This window comes from Eleutherodactylus coqui, chromosome 6, assembly GCF_035609145.1.
Source record: "Eleutherodactylus coqui strain aEleCoq1 chromosome 6, aEleCoq1.hap1, whole genome shotgun sequence".
NCBI lineage: Eukaryota > Metazoa > Chordata > Amphibia > Anura > Eleutherodactylidae > Eleutherodactylus > Eleutherodactylus coqui.
This window is the reverse complement of record NC_089842.1, coordinates 40,786,955-40,810,409: the sequence shown is the minus strand read 5'-3', so window position 1 is coordinate 40,810,409 and position 23,455 is coordinate 40,786,955. Positions and strand designations below refer to the sequence as shown.

Below are 23,455 nucleotides of genomic sequence, written 5' to 3'. Positions count from 1 at the left end.
TGAGTAGAAGCCCCCCCTCCGAAAATAAGACGCAATAATAACAAAGAGTTTTTGAAGGAACTCAGCAGGGAGGTAAGTCAGACATCTTGGAGAACTAACCCAAGATCTTCTGTGTATGTAGGCTCAAATCCTTCTGTCTCTTCATGTAATGCCAGACACTCCTTGTTCTTCTTTAATGACATCAGCTGTATGTTTGGGGTCGTTTGCCTCCAAATTTATTCTGCAGCAGGACATCAGACGCCTCCCTGATGGTATTTCATGATGGATAACTATCTGCCTGTATTTCTCGGTATTGAATATAGCATAGACTAAAACCCCAACTCTATTTTTTTTAAATGCAGCTGCAAATGTGCAAGTACCCTCCACCGTGCTTCACTGCTGCCTGCAGACACTCATTACTGTACCAATCTCCACTGTGCTTCACTGCTGCCTGCACTCATTACTGTACTAATCTCCACTGTGCTTCACTGCTGCCTGCAGACACTCATTACTGTACCACTCTCCACCGTGCTTCATTACTGCCTGCAGACACTCATTACTGTACCACTCTCCACCGTGCTTCACTGCTGCCTGCAGACACTCACTACTGTACTAATCTCCACCATGCTTCACTGCTGCCTACAGACACTCATTACTGTAATAATCTCCACCGTGCTTCACTGCTGCCTGCAGACACTCATTATTGTACCACTCTCCACCATGCTTCACTGCTGCCTGCAGACACTCATTACTGTACTAATCTCCACCATGCTTCACTGTTGCCTGTAGACACTCATTGTACCACTCTCCACCATGCTTCACTGTTGCCTGACTTTGTACTGGTGTACCTACAATAAATGATGCTGTTTTTCAAGAAAAATATTGATTTGATTTTGATTTCTTTTTTGTTGATTTACTTTGTATTTTGTTAATTGACTAAAATAATCTATTAACACTTCTATTTTTTAAAACATTCTTATTTTGCTGCATTTTTTTCACACTTTCCTAAAGCTTGTGCGCAGTTATACACAAACACATAATTATCGTATTATTAAAGGGGTGTTTCATTTAGTATCTTCTGCACTGATCGATGTATTGCAAAATATGGAAAAACACATTTCTCATTTTTCCATGGATACTTAGGGGCATTATGAGTTTATAGAATGAATTTGAATCTTTTGATCATCCCCTAAAATTGACATTTATCACCAATCCATAGATTAAAGGATAAAAGTCTGATAGATGGAGGTCTCACCACGGAGACCCCACTGATCCCGATAACATGAGTCCTGTGTCCTTCTCTTCTTGTCATTGCAGGCACTCTACACCTCCCACAGAATGAATGTAGTGATGGTGGTGCATGTACATGGCTACTCCATTCATTATCAATGGGACTGGCAGATATAACTGAACGCTTGTATGCAGCCATTTCCCCATTAAAATGAATGGAGCAGCACAGTGCATACACGATTGACACTCCATTCAAACTCCTCCTTACCGATTGGTGATCAAACTCAGCTTTGGTACAACCCCTTAAAGAAAGCCTGCATTACTAGATTAGGAAACTACATGTAAGAGCAATTCCTTTATATACGTCTATCAGATTCATTTCTCCTTATGAACTGGGGCAATCCAATAACTAAGTAAGACAGCTGCAGGGAAATCAATATCCCCTACATTGTCATGGGAATCCATCTGAAGAATGCAAGCTATTTAAAGGAGAAGTACCAGAAGAAATATAGGAAAGGTCCTTCAGTCGATAAGAAGCATAGAAGACATTTTCCAGTGACTTTTTTCTGAGCTTGAAGAAGCCTGAGGTTGAACTATTACTGTGTACTCATGACAACTCTACTTGTTTGTGCTTTAACATTGTTCAGCCTTGTCACCAACACATCCTTCTGTTGCTCCAACACATCATCCAAGCCAGTGTCTACATGGGTAGATACACCATGGCCAGTTTAATTGTCAATTAGGATGTGAACATTGACATGGATGATTTGTGCCACACAATATTCCTTTGACAAGCTTTAAAGTATAACTAAACTTTTTTAAAACTTTGGACAAGTCATAGTGACATGTCAGAAGTTTTGATTGGTGGGGTTCAGGGTGCTGAGAACCCCACCAATGACTAAAATGATTGGGCAAAGTGCTCACCGTGGTGCCCGTTAAGATGTCATTGCGAGCTTTCCATAAAAAGTCTGTAGAGTATATGCAGCCTGTACACTGCTCAGATGAGCACTTATGCCTGTTCATTTTAGCGATTGGTGCGAGTCTCAGCAACCTGATCCCTATCGCTCAAAACTTCCGACTTGTTGCTATGATGTGTCAAAAGTTTTTAAAAGTTTATTTGCCCTTTAACAAGGCCAGAGCAAAGACAGGAAGGGTTGTTATTAGGCCACAGCCTCTGCCACAATTCTTGCCCACATTCTTAATTAATGGATTCCTCCTACTCATAGAAGTAGGTTATGGAATTTCTATACATGTAATGGTCTACTATAGATTTGTAGATTGAAAGTCTATTAAAGTCCAACTTGTTGCAAGAAGCATTACAAACTCACCAGTGGAGATCCGGTCCGCTCCTGCAGACTCAGACTGGTTTATGCCAAGGCAAAAGCTATCCACTGCCAAAGCCAAGGCTTTAGCAAAGTTGGCATCCATAAGGAATGAGCCATCTGAAGAGCTGACCATGCTGCATCGGGCACTAGTGTAGTTATCTTCTGATACAGACCCCCAACCATTGACTAGGGACCCTGCCATGGAGCTCTCGTATTCACTAATGCTGGAGGTTGGCGTCTCACAATATTTTCTGTAGGACTTTAAGGAGCTGAGTTCTCCCAGGTCCAGGTCATCATCTTCATCGGCTGCATCCCCTTCTGCCAGTTCTGATGGGCTGCAGATGTAGCCGTATGTGTTAGAGGAAGTGGAAAATGGCCGTGGCAGGGTGGAATCGCTCTCAGAAGGGTGTCTATGGGGCACAAAAATACCACATGAAATTTATCACAAGCAATACTTTATAGTAGATTTAAAACAAATCCAAAGATTGATCCAAATGTGCTGCAGAATATGTTGGTGCTATATAAATATTATCAAGTCTGTACAGAATGGAGAGGCAGTCTCTTGTACAGCATTGTATCGCTGATACACTTTTCTGCGACCACTTCTGCACAGAGATCTACATGTATATCACCCAGACATCAAGACAAATGGTTTCTAGTTATCCTGAGTCTGCAGACAAGATCCCATGGTACCTAATGGAGGGGTTGCAGACAGTATCCTCTATTCATTGGTGCACCCACACCACTCCCTGGAATCCCTATTGCCCAACACATATATAAACTTTGTGGAGAGTCAGCTCAGGTAGAGCGCGGGATTGCAGTGTAAATGGCAGTCAGAGACCAGGACACAGGTATAGTCCCATACAGGCTTGGCCTGTGTTTATTAAAAGTTCATAAAATAAATAAAAACACAGCCTTAGCTTTAGGCCGGCTGCACACAGCCGTGACGGGCTCCGCCACGGCGCCCCCCAGAGACCCCAATACTTACCTGCGGATCCGGCGTCTGCCGTCCCGCATGACGCTTCGGCGTGCATGCACCGCAGCGTCATGTGACGCGCCGGCCGCGTCATATGACACGCCCACAGCATCACATGACGCGGCTGGCAGTGGGCGGGGAAGCGGTTTCGCGCTATCTTCCGCTGTGCTACAATGACTGCAATGGAAGCCGTCCGCGCGTACACCCGCGGCAAATAGAGCCACTGGTGAGGACGGGTGATTTCACAGTGCGGAATTCCGCGATGGAATTCCGCACCGTGAGCATTGAGCTATTAGGTTCAGTAGAACCTAATAGCTGCGGATTTTCCGTGGGAAGGAGGCCTTAGACATAAACAAAATCCTGCTTCCCAGCACTAACTAAACAGAGTCATTCCCTGACTATACGATACGGCTAGCTGCGGCCGCACTAACACCAATCATTTTGCACAAAGTCCAGTTCCTCTTGGTCAGGGATAAAGCGCCCCTTGAGACCAACAGATTCCAGCATACCTAGCTGCACCCGGCCTCCTCTCTGTCTGCAGCTTTGCAGACTTTATGGCCCCACTAATCGGCCAGCCTCCACACCGGAGGAGCTTCTCTCCCCAAAATAACACCTGGAGTGGAGGGAGCGGAATGGACAGCCCCACTACCGAGCCTGCCATCCATTCCAAAAAAAACAGGCCCAAACATGTTTTACAAAACATCTACAGCAACTACCTTTGCTGGAGATCACATTGCATTTCCTGGTTTTCCCCCTGTCCCACGTAGTAAGACACAAACTCCCTTCATACCTAATGGGTGTAATACCTAAATCCAGGTGAAACATAGCGACCGTCCACACTTAACCCATTCAGTGTCTCACAACTTCCTAATGTTGGGTTTACTGGTGACCCCTTGATGTATCTGTAGTGGCATCTGATTCTTGCAGTTCCTCTCCCAGGTATATCCCTCCCTTCTTTTATACAATATACACTATGTTGACAAAAGGCTTGGGACACACATAGAAGGTGCTGAAATTCAGTTTTATTCACACTTTTTAACACAGTGTTGAGCCGTCTTTGGTCTCAATGACTGCAGTGACTCTCCTAGGTAGGCTTCAGGCCTTCCACCAAATTCGATGGATGTGTGAAGGGATTCATAGAAGTGCTTCAGATAGTGATGCAGGGAATTATGAGTGTGTTGGACACTGATATGGCATTGTAATTCATCCTGAAGATACTCAAAGGGAATGAGATCCAGACTTTGGGCTAGCCAATGAAGTTTGCAGATGTTCTGCTCCTCAAACCAAACCTCAACACTGCATGATATGGTGCTCGGTATTGCCACAGGGTATGTGATGCCACATTGTCCAGAATGTCTCTGTACCTGTTGGCATTAAGGCTGGACTTCACTACAACCAATGGCCCTAGTCCTTCCCAGCAGAAGCATTCCCATACCATAACAGAATCTCCTCTAAGCTTCACTGTTGGGGCAATGTAGTCGCATAGAAACCATCCAAGTGCTGCCATCCGATCGGAAGATGGTTACTGTGATTCAGCTGTCCACAACGCTTGCTTCCACTCATTTACAGTCCAATGCTCCACAGTGGCCTCTGTGTATTCTCTGCTGTCATGTTGGACTTGTGTGCAGCCACTCGTCCATGATAACCAGGGGCGTAAGTTGAAGCTGCCGGGCCCCAATGCAAAACCTGTACCAGGGCCCCCAACTATAATGCTTTATTCATAGTACTGGGCTCCCTATATAGAGAGGAGAGGCCTTATGGGCCCCCTAAGGCTCCTGGGCCCGGGTGCAACCGCATCCCCTGCATCTTCTATAGTTACGCCCCTGATGGTAACCCTTCGCATTCAGTTCTCTATGGAAGGTTCTAGTGCTAATGTATGTTCCAATGGCCAATAGATGTCTGTCAAATCTACACCTGGTGGCATCTGATGGTTTCTGTGTTGACAGCACAGGATTAGTGGGGGTCCCAATACTTTTGCCAAAATAGTGTATATCTACTGCATCCTTCAACTTGGTGCCACCTGTTGCATTACGAAAGTGCCTTCCTGTGACTGGTTCCAGTCCCTGACCAGTACATTACAGGGACACATGTTTTGTACCCCAGCTCAGACACCCCATTTGACTGGAGACCATGCTTGGCCTTAGCTACATGTCTGCCTGGCCAGATGATCTTTTTTTCTCCATGCAGCAGAGTCTCGTGGAGCTTCATGAATCATCCTCCTGGCTCCATCTCCCCTCTCTGCTGTTTTGAAGTGCTGCTGTCAGCCTTTCGATGCCCCCACTACAAAATTGCTTAGCTCTGCTACTATATCTATATACTGAGGTTCTGGTGCTGTACTTATATTATGAGCTTGATTTTAGTATGGTATCTTGAACAAAGGTTGGTTCTGGTATTGTATCTATGTACTGAGGTTGGTTCTGGTGCTGTATTTATGTACTGAGCTTGGTTCTGGTGCTTTATTTGTTATGAGCCTAATTATGGTGCTGTATTTATGTACCAAGGTTAGTTCTGGTACTGAATTTATGTTAAGAGCTTGGTTCTGTTGCTGTTTTTATGTATAGAGCTTGATTCTGGTGCTGTATTTCTCTTATGAACTTGGTTCTGGTGCTGTATTTATGTATTGAGCTTGGTTCTGGTATTGTATTTATGTCCTGAGGTTGGTTCTGGTGCTGTTTTTATGTATGGAGCTTGATTCTGGTGCTGTATTTCTCTTATGAACTTGGTTCTGGTGTTGTATTTATGTATTGAGCTTGGTTCTGGTATTGTATGTATGTCCTGAGGTTGGTTCTGGTGCTGTTTTTATGTATGGAGCTTGATTCTGGTGCTGCATTTCTCTTATGAACTTGGTTCTGGTGCTGTATTTATGTATTGAGCTTGGTTCTGGTATTGTATTTATGTCCTGAGGTTGGTTCTGGTGCTGTATTTATCTTATGAGCTTGGTTCTGGTACAGTATTAATTCAATGAGCTGTTATAGTGTTTTTTTTTCTGCCATCATGCTTTTTCTGCACAATCAGAACTTATGCAGACTGCCTATCACTGAAATACATATTGCTTTTTTCTTATGACGGCGAGGCGATAAAATAAAACAAAAGTACAGCACAGGTTGCCATCTAAACTTAAGCCAGCCCTGCTAAAGCAATAGAGAAATCTAAGGGCAAAGAGATTTTCTTTTAATCCTTGTACCTGCCCCTCCCCACCTCCTCAATGGTGCACAGCACGGGAAGGGTTAATCTCAGACACTGTAAGCGATGACACTAGCATAGTGATTTAATACGATAAAACTGTCCGCACTCCCAGGCATCAATCAATATCTCTCCATCTAATTAATCTCTGCTTCCCTTTATCACAGATAGACAGATATATATGGCAGTGCCTGACAGGACATCTGATAATACAGAAACGTGATCAGAAAGAGCAATTTCACTTTTTATTATTTATTAAACTAAATTACAATTAATTAACCCTACGTGGGTGGACATTGCTCTGCAGTGACTCTAAAGAAGAGCAGAGCAATGTCATCTGTGGTGAGGTTGTAATAACCTACAAGGTCAGGGACTTCTTGTATTGTCAGTGAATATCCCTCTACAACTACTACTACTGTATATAGTATTCCATACTCTGTGTGTCAGTCTTCACTGCTGTTCTGGTATTTTATATGCAGACCAGGAAGCCCAGGATAAACAGTCCTATGAGTCCCTTTAAGGGAACGCTGCTGTGCATGGACCTGTGGGAGAACACAGATGCTGCACGCCTTCCTATCAGTCATATAATGTGTCCATACCTACAGACGTTCCCCACTTATTGCCTAGGATATATAAGATAACCAAGTGCCCATGACTCTGCATGACGTACTATACTTTTGCGTCCTCCTGATCTATACAGGAAACTAATTAGTGACCACAAATTAGTTGCCTGAACTGGAAAAAACAAAAACGATATAATATACATAATAAACTATATATAATATGTTCATTAGAGTTGCTGAAGCTGCAGGGTTTTCCAATTAAAAAAATAAACTATACTTTATATACATAATATTATGGTCACCTGCTGCACGGCTAATCAAGCTGTTCTGAGCGACCTCACATATCGGGTTCTGCTGCGATTGACAGATGGCTCATTGACATGCTAAAACACTGCGTGGCCACAAGGTGGCAGTGCCGTCAATAGGACTCCAGTATATGAAGACATCGCAGTGGTCACTTCACGGCTGGATTGTAACTTTTTCCAGTGATTTCATGGATGGGGACTCTGAGCAATGGTGAATAGAGGGGCTTCCACAAAACTAACAACTACTTACACAGGGGATTATGACTTTACTAACATAGGGGGTCCACAATCTCCCAGTAGTGGATGGGAGCCTGAAGTCTATAGATATAAGGTGATCAATAACCTACCAATGGAAAGGGGTTCACAATCTACCAACAGATGGGACTTACAGGGGTGTCTAAAGGTCTTTTTACATGGTCTGATTATCCAGTCTGAGCGATCCTCTGAATGCTTGTTTCCCGGGCAATCAGGGACCAACGAGCAGCAACTAACAAGCAAACGTCACTTTTTGACCAATCGTCTCATTTATCCGAGCATAAGGGCTCTTTCACGCGGGCGTTCTATTGTGGCTGTTTTGCTGTGATGATCTGCTGGCCGAAAATCACATCCATCTGAAACCTTGGACTCCAATGCATCTGTTCAGATGGGCAATTTTCGGTGCGTAAAATCGGCAATCCAGAAAAGATAGCGTATACAGTTCGCATTCCATCCGGTCGCTTTTTCATGCAGAAGTACAATGCATGGAATACGCATGGAAGTACAATATGCGGAATACGTAGCATAGACTCCTATGGGAGCCGGCAGAAAAGGGGAGGGGGAAGGGATTAAGGCTGCGGATCACATTGCTAAAGTCCATTCCCCTCCCCTTGCCAGCAGCTCCCATAGGCTGGGGAGAGAGGGGAGGGAAGTTAGCATCGCAAGCGCTGTTAAAGTCCCTCCCTTTGCTTCTATTGCCGTGATCAGCCAGCAAAGGGAGGGGGGAGAGGCTTTAGCAGCACGAAAGTCTCTTCCCCAAAGCCGACCAAATTCCGGGCTGCGGTGTATACACGCCACAGCCCGTCCATCTGAATGGGTGAGAAAATGGGAGATTTAGCCACGACTTGGTCGCAACTTTCTCTCATTCATGCAATTTTTGGTGGCGATGCAGTCGGCCGAAAATTGCAGCGCCCGTGGGAAAGAGGCCTAAAAATGATCGGTGGTAGACTTTCCCCTGTGAACAGGAAGATGTACAGCTTGCCTATGGTGACATGAATGATCGTATCAGCAGCCCATGTAAAAAAAATTAAACCACCACCGATCAACCTACCTGTGGATCAGTGCTCGTTACTGCAGGCCCAGAATTTGGCTGTGTTAAAGGACCATAAGGTTGTTCATCTGACAATCGGGCCATTTAAAGGGACCAACGATTAGCAGCGAGCAAGAAAACGCTCACTCATCGCTTCATTAATGCGAGCATAGGCATACTTGATCAGCAGTACATCTCACCAAAACAGGGAAACCTACAGCTGGCCTATGGGGACAAACAATCGTATTAGTGATCGTTTATCCCCATAAGCCAATTCCTGTCCCGTGTTAAATAAAATGAGAGCATCCAACTGACATCCGTGCCAATTAGCGCTTGTTACATTGGGCTGAGAATTCGGAAAGGAACATAAGGCACTGCAGAGTAATCAGTAGATGTGAGGGTGGATTCACTCATGTGCTACTGATTCATAGGAGCCGTACAATGCAAATAACAGAAGTACCTCATACAGAAAAGGCTGGATGGACCCCACTGACTATAATGGGGGCTGTTGGGCTCTTGCCATGCTGCTTGGCGTCTTAGCAGACAAAATAACGCAGAATGACACTCTATTTTGCCCAGGATTTTGTACCGGAGGCTCTGATGCAGATGTGAACAGAGACTAATACCAATCATATTACGGATATCTTTCCATCCGGTGGAATACATTTCACAATGTATAAGACCCTGCGGTGTTCACAAGCAGATTGCATAGACTGATGGATTATGCTATATCTTGGCAAACGGTACTGGGATTTGCTGCTCCACAATGTGCCCAGTCTGCAATACAGCAATCATTCTGTGATCAATACATTTCCAGTAAATTCTGCAGTGAGACATTAGTTTAGTCATTGATTAACTATAGAAAGTCACCTAAAGCGGAAGATGGAAAAGTGCCGAGCCAGCGCAGCAATGGCTAATTGCATGGAGTAATCACTCCTGCAGTGACTGTAAAGCTGTGGACATGATATGCAGCATGATGAATTAACTCTTGGCACTGCGGGGAAGACATTGCTTTTGTATCAATGTACTATAGCCTTGTTTTATGGCGCTGCAAAGTATTGCCACCTGCTAGGACAGGGGTCCCCAACTCCAGTCCTCAGGGACCACCAACAGGTCATGATTTCAGGATATCCTATGGTAAGAACACCTGTGGCAATGTCTGAGGCGAAAACCATAATTACATCCCCTCTGCAACACTGAGGAAATCCAGAAAACATGACCTGTTGGCGGTCCCCGAGGACTGGAGATGTGGAACACTGTCCTAGGAGATAAAATTCCCACATGAATAATAACGGAAGGTGGAAAAAGCAAACTGAGACCAAAGGCTATCGGGACATTAGTTTCCCCAACTCCTGCGAGAGCCATGAGATACAGACCAGCGCCCTATGAATTGGGACATAGAACGAAGTCGATTTATGGAATGAGACAGATAATGGAAAAAATTCCAGGTGGCCACAGTATTGTTAACGGACTATACTCTTCTGTTCATGGACTTCCTATTATGTGACCTTCACTCTTATGAATGTGTTCTTATAATTTGTCATGGAGAGGGGGATGGAGGGTAACTACTGATCCCGCCTCTGTCCCTGATTACTCACGGATCGACTACTTAGAGTGCACTCACTGCTACCAACTGTCACGGCAGAGCCTTGATCGGTCACTCTAGTGGTATTGCAAGCTTGGAGTTATTAGAATACAGGCTGATTTATACCCAGCTTGTACCCAGCTTCTGCGCGCATGCGACGCGAAAGCTCAAATTACCACCTGATCTGTTCTAATGGCTCCCGCACTCTACAATACTCACACAACACACGCTGCCACCACCAGCTTTTACAGGTAAACTGGAATTCAGACTATGAATTATGAACACAATCTTTGGAGTTAGGATTAGTTTTAAAACGGACAAGGCTGACTAATAAATTGTAGATTTATGCTAGAAAAAAATAGCAGTGTGTATATATATTATATATATATATGCAAAAAGGCTGTTACACATGAGTATAAGGGTAGACAAGTAGTATATAATTCAGGAGGGTTGAGGTGGGGCCATGCATCCCTTGTGGAAAAATCATAATTCCCCATTCTCCCCATATCTAGGTGGGAGGCCTCTCGATTGGGAATATAGGCCCGGCATATTTCTAGTCCTGATTTTATTTATTGATATCAAATATGTCCCAGGTACAGCGGGAATACGCAGTTTGAGGGTTTTCCGGGGCCCGTACTGAAACGTGTGTGGGTGCGTTTTATTCAGCTGGGCCGTCTGATTCTGAAAACATATTTTATATCAGGCTAGGACCTATACGACCAAATCTCATTTATTAAAAGATTCTCCCATTGATCTTTAGGTGACAGGGAGTCTTCAGGAACTACCCAAAGTGTTAAGCCTCATTGCAAGGGATCAATTAGCATCTACCTCAAAGGTGCATTCAGACACAAAGATGATCGCTCAAAATATGGCTTTTGAGCGATTATTTTGCATAACCTACTAATAGGTACTAATGCCTATTAGTACCAATTAGTAGATTGTGAGCCACTGGGAGCTGTATTCAGGGAACAGACCACCTACTGTTCTCTGAATAGATTGCTTTTGAGAGAATTTTGAGCGATAATCGTGAGGTCTAAATGGGCCTTAACTTTATTGCCACCAGAACAAAGGACTTCCTATGGCAACATGTACATCAAAGGCCTGGCAACTGAGAGGGGAAAGGGGGGAATTAATATTGACTCCACTCAGCTTTTCCAGGGTTCTGAACGTAAAATTGATATGGACAGTTTGGTGACACTTTATAAATATCTCTATATCACAATAAACAGAGCTCATATGACAGGAGGCCCAAGTACAAAAGTTTCTTGATGGTACCATGTCAACCCCAGAGTAAGTACAATACGGTTACATGACCCTACAAAGTAAGAAACTGATGTAGCAAATTCAGCATATTTTTTTCATAAAGAAACAGATTGAAAGTATGAACGACTCAATGGATTACTGAGTGTTGTCGACTCACCTGGTGCGGTCTCCATGTTCATTAAATTCCAGGTAATGGGCCACGTCATCTGGAGTAAGGACAGTATCATCATGGATGGGCAATGAGACCGATGACATGCGCCTGAAGGGCAGAGAATCTGGCGGAGGTTTCTTCTTACTGAACTGGGTCGGTTTGTGACAATTGTCCTGTTGTGGATCTGTTGCCATTGTGGGGACCCTAAAAGAAGAAGACAGAAAATGAGGCAAGTTGGACGGTATGAGTGTTACCTTACATTGCTTATCATCTACTGATCCTGAGCCTGTATTAAACTCCAGAGCTGCACTCACTATTCTGCTGGTGGGGTTACTGTGCCCAAACATTATATTAATATATTGCGAATTTGAGCGATAATCTTGCAGTGTATATGCAACAATATAATGTAATATGACTTTTAATTATACGCAATGGCATGGCTATTTGGGGTGAAGTGGCTGCAGTGTATGCACCTCATAAAATAACAATATTAGAAATATGAATTTGAAGACATTTCTTATTACAGTCATGTACCCAATTTTTAAAAACACATCTGAAATGACTGTCATTCCTAACAAAAAATTATCCTATATATGTTCAGTACTTAATTACACTGCAGCCTCCTGTGATGCTTGTGACAATTTCCCCCACATAAAGCAAGGCCTCATGCAGCCACACCAATTAAAAAGTAATGGCTGCTGATATGTGCAGAGGCAAAAATTAAAAAATTTAGTGTGACATCTAATTATACTCAGCAGTGCAGATATTTAAGATGCAGGAACTGTAGTGTCACCACAACGCAGAGTCCTAAAGCCTCATAAGAGAACAGGAATGCTAGACATGCTAATTTTAAGGTATTTGCTTTTCTTAACTTGTTTTAATCCTAAACTACATGATGTCCCATATACTACCGTACTATAAAACTGCTAGAGAATGAGATCATGCAACATCTTAAGACCAGAAGCAACTCTATCCTTTCTCTGCAGGTGTCAGACTGATGGATCAGAGCTCTCCCAGACGTGAACCATAAAAAAATCAAAAAGGATAAGCTAAATAGTTTATTCATTATTAGAAACAATGCGCAACTACTATAATACTGCATGGTGTGTACAAGAATATAACTACTATAATACTGTCCCCCTATGTACAAGACTATAACTAGTATAATACTGCCTCCTATGTACAAGAATATAACTACTATACTACTGCCCCCTATGTACAAGAATATAACTACTATAATACTGCATGGTGTGTACAAGAATATAACTACTATAATACTGCCCCCTATGTACAAGAATATAACTACTATAATACTGCACCCTATGCACAAGGATATAACTACTATAATACTGCATGGTGTGTACAAGAATATAACTACTATAAAACTGTCCTCTATGTACAAGAATATAACTACTATAATACTGCCCCTATGTACAAGAATATAGCTACTATAATACTGCCCCCTATGTACAAGAATATAACTACTATAATACTGCATGTTGTGTACAAGAATATAACTACTATAATACTGCCTCCTATGTACAAGAATATAACTACTATAATAGTGCCTCTCATGTACAATAATATTACTACTATAATACTGCCTACTATATACAAAAATAGAACTACTATAATACTTCCCCTATGTACAAGAATAGAACTACTATATTACTGCTCATATGTACAAGAATATAACTACTATAATACTGCCTCCTATGTACAAGAATAAAACTACTATAATACTGCCCCCTATGTACAAGAATATAACTACTATAATACTGACTCCTATGTCCAAGTATATAACTACTATAATACTGCCCCCTATGTACAAGTATATAACTACTATAATACCGCCCCCTATGTACAAGAATATAACTACTATAATACTGCTCCTATGTACAAGAATATAACTACTATAATACTGCCTCCTATGTACAAGAATATAACTACTATAATACTGCCTCCTATATACAAGAATATAACTACTATAATACTGCCCCCTATGTACAAGAATATAACTACTATAATACTGCCCCCTATGTACAAGAATATGACTACTATAATACTGCCTCCTATGTACAAGAATATAACTACTATAATACTGTCCCCTATGTATAAGAATAAAACTACTATAATACTGTCCCCTATGTACAAGAATATAACTACTATAATACTGCCCCTATGTATAAGAATATAACTACTATAATACTGCCTCCTATGTACAAGAATATAACTACTATAATAGTGCCTCCCATGTACAATAATATTGCTACTATAATACTGCCTACTATATACAAAAATAGAACTACTATAATACTTCCCCTATGTACAAGAATAGAACTACTATATTACTGCTCATATGTACAAGAATATAACTACTATAATACTGCCTCCTATGTACAAGAATATAACTACTATAATACTGCCCCCTATGTACAAGAATATAACTACTATAATACTGCCTCCTACGTACAAGTATATAACTACTATAATACTGCCCTCTATGTACAAGAATATAACTACTATAATACTGCCCCCTATGTACAAGAATATAACTACTATAATACTGACTCCTATGTCCAAGTATATAACTACTATAATACTGCCCCCTATGTACAAGTATATAACTACTATAATACTGCCCTCTATGTACAAGAATATAACTAGTATAGTACTGCCTTCTATGTACAAGAATATAACTACTATAATACTGCCTCCTATGTATAAGAATATAACTACTATAATACTGTCCCCTATGTACAAGAATATAACTACTATAATACTGCCTCCTATGTATAAGAATATAACTACTATAATACTGTCCCCTATGTACAAGAATATAACTACTATAATACTGCCTCCTATGTATAAGAATATAACTACTATAATACTGCCCCTATGTACATGAATATAACTACTATAATACTGCCTCCTATGTACAAGAATATAACTACTATAATACTGCCCCCTATGTACAAGAATATAACTACTATAATACTGCCTCCTATGTGCAAGAATATAACTACTATAATACTGCCCTCTATGTACAAGAATATGACTACTATAATACTGCCCCCTATGTACAAGAATATAACTACTATAATACTGCTCCCATGTACAAGAATATAACTACTATAATACTGCCTCCTATGTACAAGAATATAACTACTATAATACTGCCCCTATGTACAAGTATATACCTACTATAATACTGCCCCCTATGTACAAGAATATAACTACTACAATACTGCCCCCTATGTACAAGAATATAACTACTATAATACTGCCTCCTATATACAAGAATATAACTACTATAATACTGCCCCCTATGTACAAGAATATAACTACTATAATACTGCCCCCTATGTACAAGAATATGACTACTATAATACTGCCTCCTATGTACAAGAATATAACTACTATAATACTGTCCCCTATGTACAAGAATATAACTACTATAATACTGCCTCCTATGTACAAGAATATAACTACTATAATACTGTCCCTATGTACAAGAATATAACTACTATAATACTGTGTCCTATGTACAAGAATATAACTACTATAATACTGTCCCTATGTACAAGAATATAACTACTATAATACTGCTCCTATGTACAAGAATATAACTACTATAATACTGCCTCCTATGTACAAGAATATAACTACTATAATACTGCTCCTATGTACAAGAATATAACTACTATAATACTGCTCCTATGTACAAGAATATAACTACTATAATACTGCCTCCTGTGTACAATATAACTACTATAATTCTGCCCCCTATGTACAAGAATATAACTACTATAATACTGCCCCCTATGTACAAGAATATAACTACTATAATACTGCCCCTATGTACAAGAATATAACTACTATAATACTGCCTCCTATGTACAAGAATATAACTACTATAATACTGCCATTTATGCTATGTGTGAAGGCAGCCTCAGAGGGAAACTCTACTATAGTGTGATAGATAGATATGGGACCTGATCAATCCCTTGGTCAATAGTGTCTCAATTATATTGCTAAAGTAATGATGCTTTTACACAGCCTACTAATCGGGCCTGACCATTGCCCAACGATCAGGCCATGTAAAGACACAAATGATCCGCTGATGAATGAGCAAACGCTCATTGATCAACTTATCAATTTGTGTATGCGAGCATAAAAGTGCTCGCTGCTCGTCTGTACATCTTACCATGTGTGGAGGAAGATGTACAGCTGGCCTACCGATATGAATGATCATTTAACCCAATAAGCCAATTCTTGGCTTCTGTAAAATTAAATAAATTAAAGGAAAAATGACTGCCAATTGTCAAGTCGATCAGCTCTTGTTACATCGGGTCAATATCTCGTCGGCCCGTGTTAAAGCACAATAAGGCTCAAGTATCGTTTTTTTGCATGTACAGTTGATAAGATGACTGGATGCTGCCCCCTAGTGGCTGAATTGTAAATTCCCCTAAATATAGGCAAATGCACTCAGCACCATGGCTCAGTGTCCTCCTCATGACTACAGAGCCTACAGGTTTCCAGAACTTAGAGAAGAAGTCTTACGGCTTATCCTGTCGGCCCCTGCTCGGTTCTTCCTCTGGTGGAGGAGCCGGAGGTGGTGGCAGGGGGCTGCTGTACGGCAGAAGGTCCATCACCTTGAGAGATGTGGTATAGTGGAGAATCTTGGGGGAACTGAAGGTCTTCATCACTTTTGCATATTCTCCTGAGGAGAGAAATTCTATTCATTTATCTGAGTGCTCGTTGCTCATTGCTGCATCCACAGCATAGATACACGTGCTCTGCATAGATATATATATATATATACACACATACATATACAAATACACACACACATATATATACATATATATAAAATGTTCCCCTGCACTGTTAGGACTCCTCATACGTTTCTACATCTGAGCAGAGAAAAGAGTGGCCACACATTTGCTAAGCACACTGATGCTTGCGAGACTGGGCAACCATATAATGTGTATTATGTGTTCCGAGACATTTGATCAGCAGTCCTCGGAAAAAAAGACATATCAGGCATGTTCAGTTTTAAGGTGTATAGCCAGCTAAATGAACAGCATCAATTACTATTTCAATGATGTATTGTTGTGGCGCGAAGTCAATATATGTGGCCTCTTCAGCCGCCAGGGAAGACCCAGGACTGTTGCGCAGCTAGAATCCTTCATCAGACAAGAATGGGACAACATTCCTCACTGAAAACTCCAGCAGTTGGTCTCCTCACTTCCCAGATGCTTACAGATTGTTGTAAAAAGAAGAGAGGATGCCCTGTCCCAACTTTTTGGAGATGTGTTGCTGCTATCAATGAGTTAATTTTTTTATTAAATGAAAATGAAAAATGTCTCCCTTTCCCCTTCTGATATGTTCTATTGTGAATAAAATAGGGTTATATGAGATTTCAAAATCCTTGCATTCTTTTTTTTCTTTACATTTACTTACATTTTACCCAGCGTCCCAACTGTTCAGGAATTGGAGTTGTAAATCTACGTATCTATTCACATGGCCGTATTGTTCATACTCGCCCTTGTTCCTGGTGCCTGCCAGTAAAGTGTGCGCGCTGACCGACAATCTGACTGTTTTCAGAGTTCTGTGTGCACGCTCTCCTACACAAGTCTATGGGAGAGTACGTGCACAGGACTCTGAAAAGAATCCGATTTTATGCCAGCGCGGACTCTACAGGTGGGCACCGCAGGAACCAGGAAGTAGGGGGGTATGAAAAATACAGCACCCAGTTCTGGTTACCTCTCCTAACAATACCATAAGGTGCTTTAGGCAGGTGACAGGTTCCCTTTAAAAATGCAGCATGGCCTATTTTTCCCTATTTGCCACCATATTGGGTAAATCCGGATCAGTATTTTTTGCGCAGCAGAAAATAAAATATATGGAGGCAAATAGGGTTCAAATAGTAAAGAAATACTTGTGACATACGGTGGAAAAGTAATGTCATCTGTAACACACTCGTAATACACTTGTCTGAAACAGACCTAAATAAATAATTCCAACCATTGACCGTGTCTCTCTCATTACAGGGTCCTCTGCTTTATGTAAATAATATTTCATATGCTTGCTGTCTGTGAATGGAAACATTGTTATTCAGATCCAGAAACTGAAAATAGACCGAATGGTACTCATAGCTGACAGTTTGTTGCAATCACATACAGTCTAGACAATCCTCTGTGAGCTAAACAAATCAGCAGCAAATATCTCTCCTTTGTCCAAATAGTTTGTTACAATGTATCAGTGCAGATTAACTCAGTCTGGACCCCAGGCTGCAAAGATCACAGAGAATTTTCTAGACTGGATGCAACTGCAAAAAAACTTTTAGAAGTATTGGGTCAGTATTAGTTCAGCCTGTAACGAATGAATGTTCCTACTGAATGATTGCAAACAAAGATATGGAAAATAGTGTGCTTCTAGCACAGATCATTCCCCTCTGCTCCAGTATTGTGTGACTCCACTGATATCTGATGCTGATCAGGCGGTGCTGCAGGTCTGTAACTGTGCATGAGTGACATTTCTGGAGGTGTTCTCACCTTTCCCTGCTGGGTTTCCATCTACGCTTTTTACGCTGGGAACACTGCCGCTGTCTGTCTGGAAATAGGGAGAGAGAGGGGCGCTATTCACATGATGCAGCTCTGTGGGTGCAAAAGAATACGCTGGGTCAATATCTCAGTAAGGAAGAAAGTTCTGGCTGTGGAGAAATCAGGAGATGAGTGAGACACTTGGAAGAAAAAATAGCTGTCAACGTAATCTTGTCATGCAGTATAGCCCCTGCACCTTCCCTCTCTGCAGTGCAGCATAGCCTGTATACCTTCCCTTTGCAGTGCGGCACAATCCCTGCACCTGTCCTCTCAGCAGTGCGGCACAAGCCCGTACACCTTTCCTCTCAGCAGTGCGGCACAAGCCCGTACACCTGTCCTCTCAGCAGTGCGGCACAAGCCCGTACACCTTTCCTCTCAGCAGTGCGGCACAAGCCCGTACACCTTTCCTCTCAGCAGTGCGGCACAAGCCCGTACACCTTTCCTCTCAGCAGTGCGGCACAAGCCCGTACACCTTTCCTCTCAGCAGTGCGGCACAAGCCCGTACACCTTTCCTCTCAGCAGTGCGGCACAAGCCCGTACACCTTTCCTCTCAGCAGTGCGGCACAAGCCCGTACACCTTTCCTCTCAGCAGTGCGGCACAAGCCCGTACACCTTTCCTCTCAGCAGTGCGGCACAAGCCCGTACACCTTTCCTCTCAGCAGTGCGGCACAAGCCCGTACACCTTTCCTCTCAGCAGTGCGGCACAAGCCCGTACACCTTTCCTCTCAGCAGTGCGGCACAAGCCCGTACACCTTTCCTCTCAGCAGTGCGGCACAAGCCCGTACACCTTTCCTCTCAGCAGTGCGGCACAAGCCCGTACACCTTTCCTCTCAGCAGTGCGGCACAAGCCCGTACACCTTTCCTCTCAGCAGTGCGGCACAAGCCCGTACACCTTTCCTCTCAGCAGTGCGGCACAAGCCCGTACACCTTTCCTCTCAGCAGTGCGGCACAAGCCCGTACACCTTTCCTCTCAGCAGTGCGGCACAAGCCCGTACACCTTTCCTCTCAGCAGTGCGGCACAAGCCCGTACACCTTTCCTCTCAGCAGTGCGGCACAAGCCCGTACACCTTTCCTCTCAGCAGTGCGGCACAAGCCCGTACACCTTTCCTCTCAGCAGTGCGGCACAAGCCCGTACACCTTTCCTCTCAGCAGTGCGGCACAAGCCCGTACACCTTTCCTCTCAGCAGTGCGGCACAAGCCCGTACACCTTTCCTCTCAGCAGTGCGGCACAAGCCCGTACACCTTTCCTCTCAGCAGTGCGGCACAAGCCCGTACACCTTTCCTCTCAGCAGTGCGGCACAAGCCCGTACACCTTTCCTCTCAGCAGTGCGGCACAAGCCCGTACACCTTTCCTCTCAGCAGTGCGGCATAGCCCGTACACCTTTCCTCTCAGCAGTGCGGCACAAGCCCGTACACCTTTCCTCTCAGCAGTGCAGCACAAGCCCGTACACCTTTCCTCTCAGCAGTGCGGCATAGCCCGTACACCTTTCCTCTCAGCAGTGCGGCACAAGCCCGTACACCTTTCCTCTCAGCAGTGCGGCACAAGCCCGTACACCTTTCCTCTCAGCAGTGCGGCACAAGCCCGTACACCTTTCCTCTCAGCAGCGCGGCACAAGCCCGTACACCTTTCCTCTCAGCAGCGCGGCACAAGCCCGTACACCTTTCCTCTCAGCAGCGCGGCACAAGCCCGTACACCTTTCCTCTCAGCAGCGCGGCACAAGCCCGTACACCTTTCCTCTCAGCAGCGCGGCACAAGCCCGTACACCTTTCCTCTCAGCAGCGCGGCACAAGCCCGTACACCTTTCCTCTCAGCAGCGCGGCACAAGCCCGTACACCTTTCCTCTCAGCAGCGCGGCACAAGCCCGTACACCTTTCCTCTCAGCAGCGCGGCACAAGCCCGTACACCTTTCCTCTCAGCAGCGCGGCACAAGCCCGTACACCTTTCCTCTCAGCAGCGCGGCACAAGCCCGTACACCTTTCCTCTCAGCAGTGCGGCATAGCCCGTACACCTTTCCTCTCAGCAGTGCGGCATAGCCCGTACACCTTTCCTCTCTACAAAGCAGTAGAATGTTTGTACCTCCTCTCTCTACAATGAAATATAGTGCCTACACCTTCCTTCTGTACAATGCTGCATAGTTACTCCTCCTTCTACCTGCCATGCAGTATAATGCCCCTACCTATGTTATAACTGCTACCACATATGGAATTACCTTTACCTCTTTTGAGCTTGTGGCTCCAGGGCTCCTTCAGGGATACATTTGGTGGTACAGGGACCATAGGTTTCCCAGGTATCTTGTTTCTTGCACCCCCATGTGTGAGGTTGTTAGCACTGCCATGGCAATGTGGAAATAGGTTGTGATCATACAGTCCTAGAGGTATCCCTGACTTAGAACTAACACCCATGCCGGGGGGCCTGATAGGTGAGGGGGACTGGAATGTTGTCAAGTCCTTTCCTGGGAGATCCACAAACAGCGCTCCGTACATACTGCTATCCGGAACCAGCGGGATGATCTGACTGCGGCTACCGTCACTCTTACGCTCAAATGAGATGGCTGTAGAGGAAGAAAAAACATTATATACAGCTATATAACACCCCAAGCGTCAGTCTGTCATTGCCCTGCACCCCTAAGTGTCAGTGTTTAATGGCATTTAAAGAGACATCCAACAGTAACAATTGTTAACACTCCCTGAAAGAAGGAAGAATGGGAAGCATTTAAAGAGGCCAGGACGGATGAACACAGAACTTGCACACATGTTAAAAACGAAGAAAAATATGTTTATCAAATGGAAAGAGGGGGGAATACCTAAAGAAGAATATAATGGGGTCTGCAGAAACTGTAGGGCAAGTAGCAAAATAGCTAAAGCTAATAACGAATTGAGGCTTGCAAGAGAGGCCAAAAGCAATAAAAAAGGATTTGGGGTAGTATGTCAAAAGCAAAAGAAAAGTCAAAGTTGCTATTGGATGTTTACAGGATAAAAATGGTGAATTGGTTAAAAAGGATGTTAAAAATTCCTGTTGTGTATCCGTTTTCCAGCCTTATTGAAAAAAATGACCAAAAATGGGATTGACAAGGCAACTGTTAGGTGGATTCACAACTAGCTGAGTGATCATACGGAAAGAGTGGGAAGAGGTCTCAAATGGGGTACCACCAAACTCTGTCCTGGGCCCGGTGGTGTTTAACATTTTTATAAATGACCTAGATGAGAGAATTGAGGGGAAATTGATCAAATGTGAGTGGAACAGATTGCCACAGGAGCTGTTGAGTTCGTCTTCAATAAAAGTCTTCAAAACAGAGGCTGGACAGGCATCTGTCTGGGATAATTTAGTGAATCCTGCAGGGCTCTGGACCCGATGACCCGGAGGTCCCTTTCAACGCTACGATTCTATGAGTAATTTTCTTCAGCAGCATAGGCTATTATAGAATAATGTAGACGCTCTTGTGTATACATTGTGTATACCTTTTTAAGTTTATGTGCATTTTATTGGCACAGGCTGTCCACCATATTGGCTCCTTCTTCCCCTCTGATATGATCCCCCAATGCAACCTATTGTCTCACCAGAGGAGGCAGAGTCTCATCACTCTACATTTGCTCTCCTCTGAGTCCTGTCTAAGTGCAGAAGTGATAGATCAGTGACATAGAACTGTTGTCCCTAGCACTACAGATCCATTGCACCATATGTGATGCGGCTTCACCCTGCTCTCCCCTGACTCCTGCAAGCAGGGAGAGCAGTATGAAGCTTCATCTTATAGGACAGAATGGAGATTCTACACACAGCATCACGGATGGGGTAGATTGTTAGTGTAAGTTAGGGGAGTTTTAGAATTCTGCAGCTAATCATTTTATGGACTCATCTACTATATCTACACTCCTGAGACAGTGAATGTATTAAAGGCTGCTTAATCACAGAGGAGGGGACTCCATGTTTGGACACATTTACTATAATTTGCGCCAGAAGCTGTTGTAAATTGTAGTGTAAATCTACACCTAAATCTATGAATTCTGGCACATGGGCAACAAAAGATGCATAAAAGCATAAGAGATGTGTGTGTTTCTTAATTTTGGTGTATCTTTTTCCAGCATAATTTAGACTATGAAAAATCAATCTTTGTAAATTTCCCCTTCCCCTGGATGCCTTAGATACGGGTAAAATAGCTTCAGCAGTATCCATAATCACCCGGTACCGTGGCAGTAGATGCTGATGTAATCCTGTAATTCCCAATTAGTCCTCCATGTAGGAGACTGCTGACCACCGGTCTACACAGGAGAGCGAGGTTTGGACTGGTAGTCAGTCATATGGCATAGCTGACCATAGTGAAGGGTTTATGAATGTATGGATGTAACTGCGCTGGGATGAAACAAAATACACTGATAGACTATTGATGGGGATAGCTTTAGGTTTCCAAAAAATTGCTGGAGAGTTTCTTTAATGAAGTTTATAAAGCCTTACATGCAACTGGTATTCCATTATATGAACATCCGGAATTTTGTTGCACATATGTCACCCTCTGGTGGTAGCACATGTGTACTGCGGCTCCAGTCTTCATTCACAAGGCCAATCTAAAAACTTCCACTGGTATATAGCGGATATGGTGCAAGCGAAGAATATTTCATTATTACCAGCCTGATACTAAACATTGACAACACAGTGAATTCCTCCTCACTATATGCCTGCTCAGAATTAGCAATCCACTTCCTTAATTAAAAAGCACAAAATTATCAGCTTCAGTTTTCTGGAAGAAGTCCAAAATGCCAGCAAGAGCCGAATGAAGAAAAATTGTGAAACTCAATTGAAGCTTTTACAGAATTGGTACCAATAAGATGCCCTTGTGTGAGGGAGAAACCCCGAGTTGGTATAGATGGGTGATACTGCTGACATCCTGTGCTTCGAGGTCAAACCCCCCCAATGATCTGATCATACGGGGAAAGATGTATTATGTTATGCTAGGAGCACTATAAACTAAGTTCTGGTGCTCATAGGGCAGATTCCTAGGAGACTAGG

The 23,455-nt window shown here is 43.2% G+C and overlaps 1 protein-coding gene across 1 annotated transcript in view; it reads right to left on the bottom strand.

Moving 5' to 3' along the window:
• ROBO4 (roundabout guidance receptor 4) overlaps window positions 1-23,455 on the bottom strand; it is a 108,478-nt gene that overhangs the window by 23,387 nt on the left and 61,636 nt on the right. Inside the window, exons 14-18 of the mRNA XM_066606662.1 lie at window positions 20,670-21,005; window positions 18,406-18,507; window positions 16,409-16,568; window positions 11,852-12,049; window positions 2,538-2,944 (exon numbers count right to left, since the gene is read on the bottom strand). Coding sequence (XP_066462759.1) covers window positions 2,538-2,944; window positions 11,852-12,049; window positions 16,409-16,568; window positions 18,406-18,507; window positions 20,670-21,005 — 1,203 coding nt within the window. The remainder of the gene's footprint in view (window positions 1-2,537; window positions 2,945-11,851; window positions 12,050-16,408; window positions 16,569-18,405; window positions 18,508-20,669; window positions 21,006-23,455) is intronic.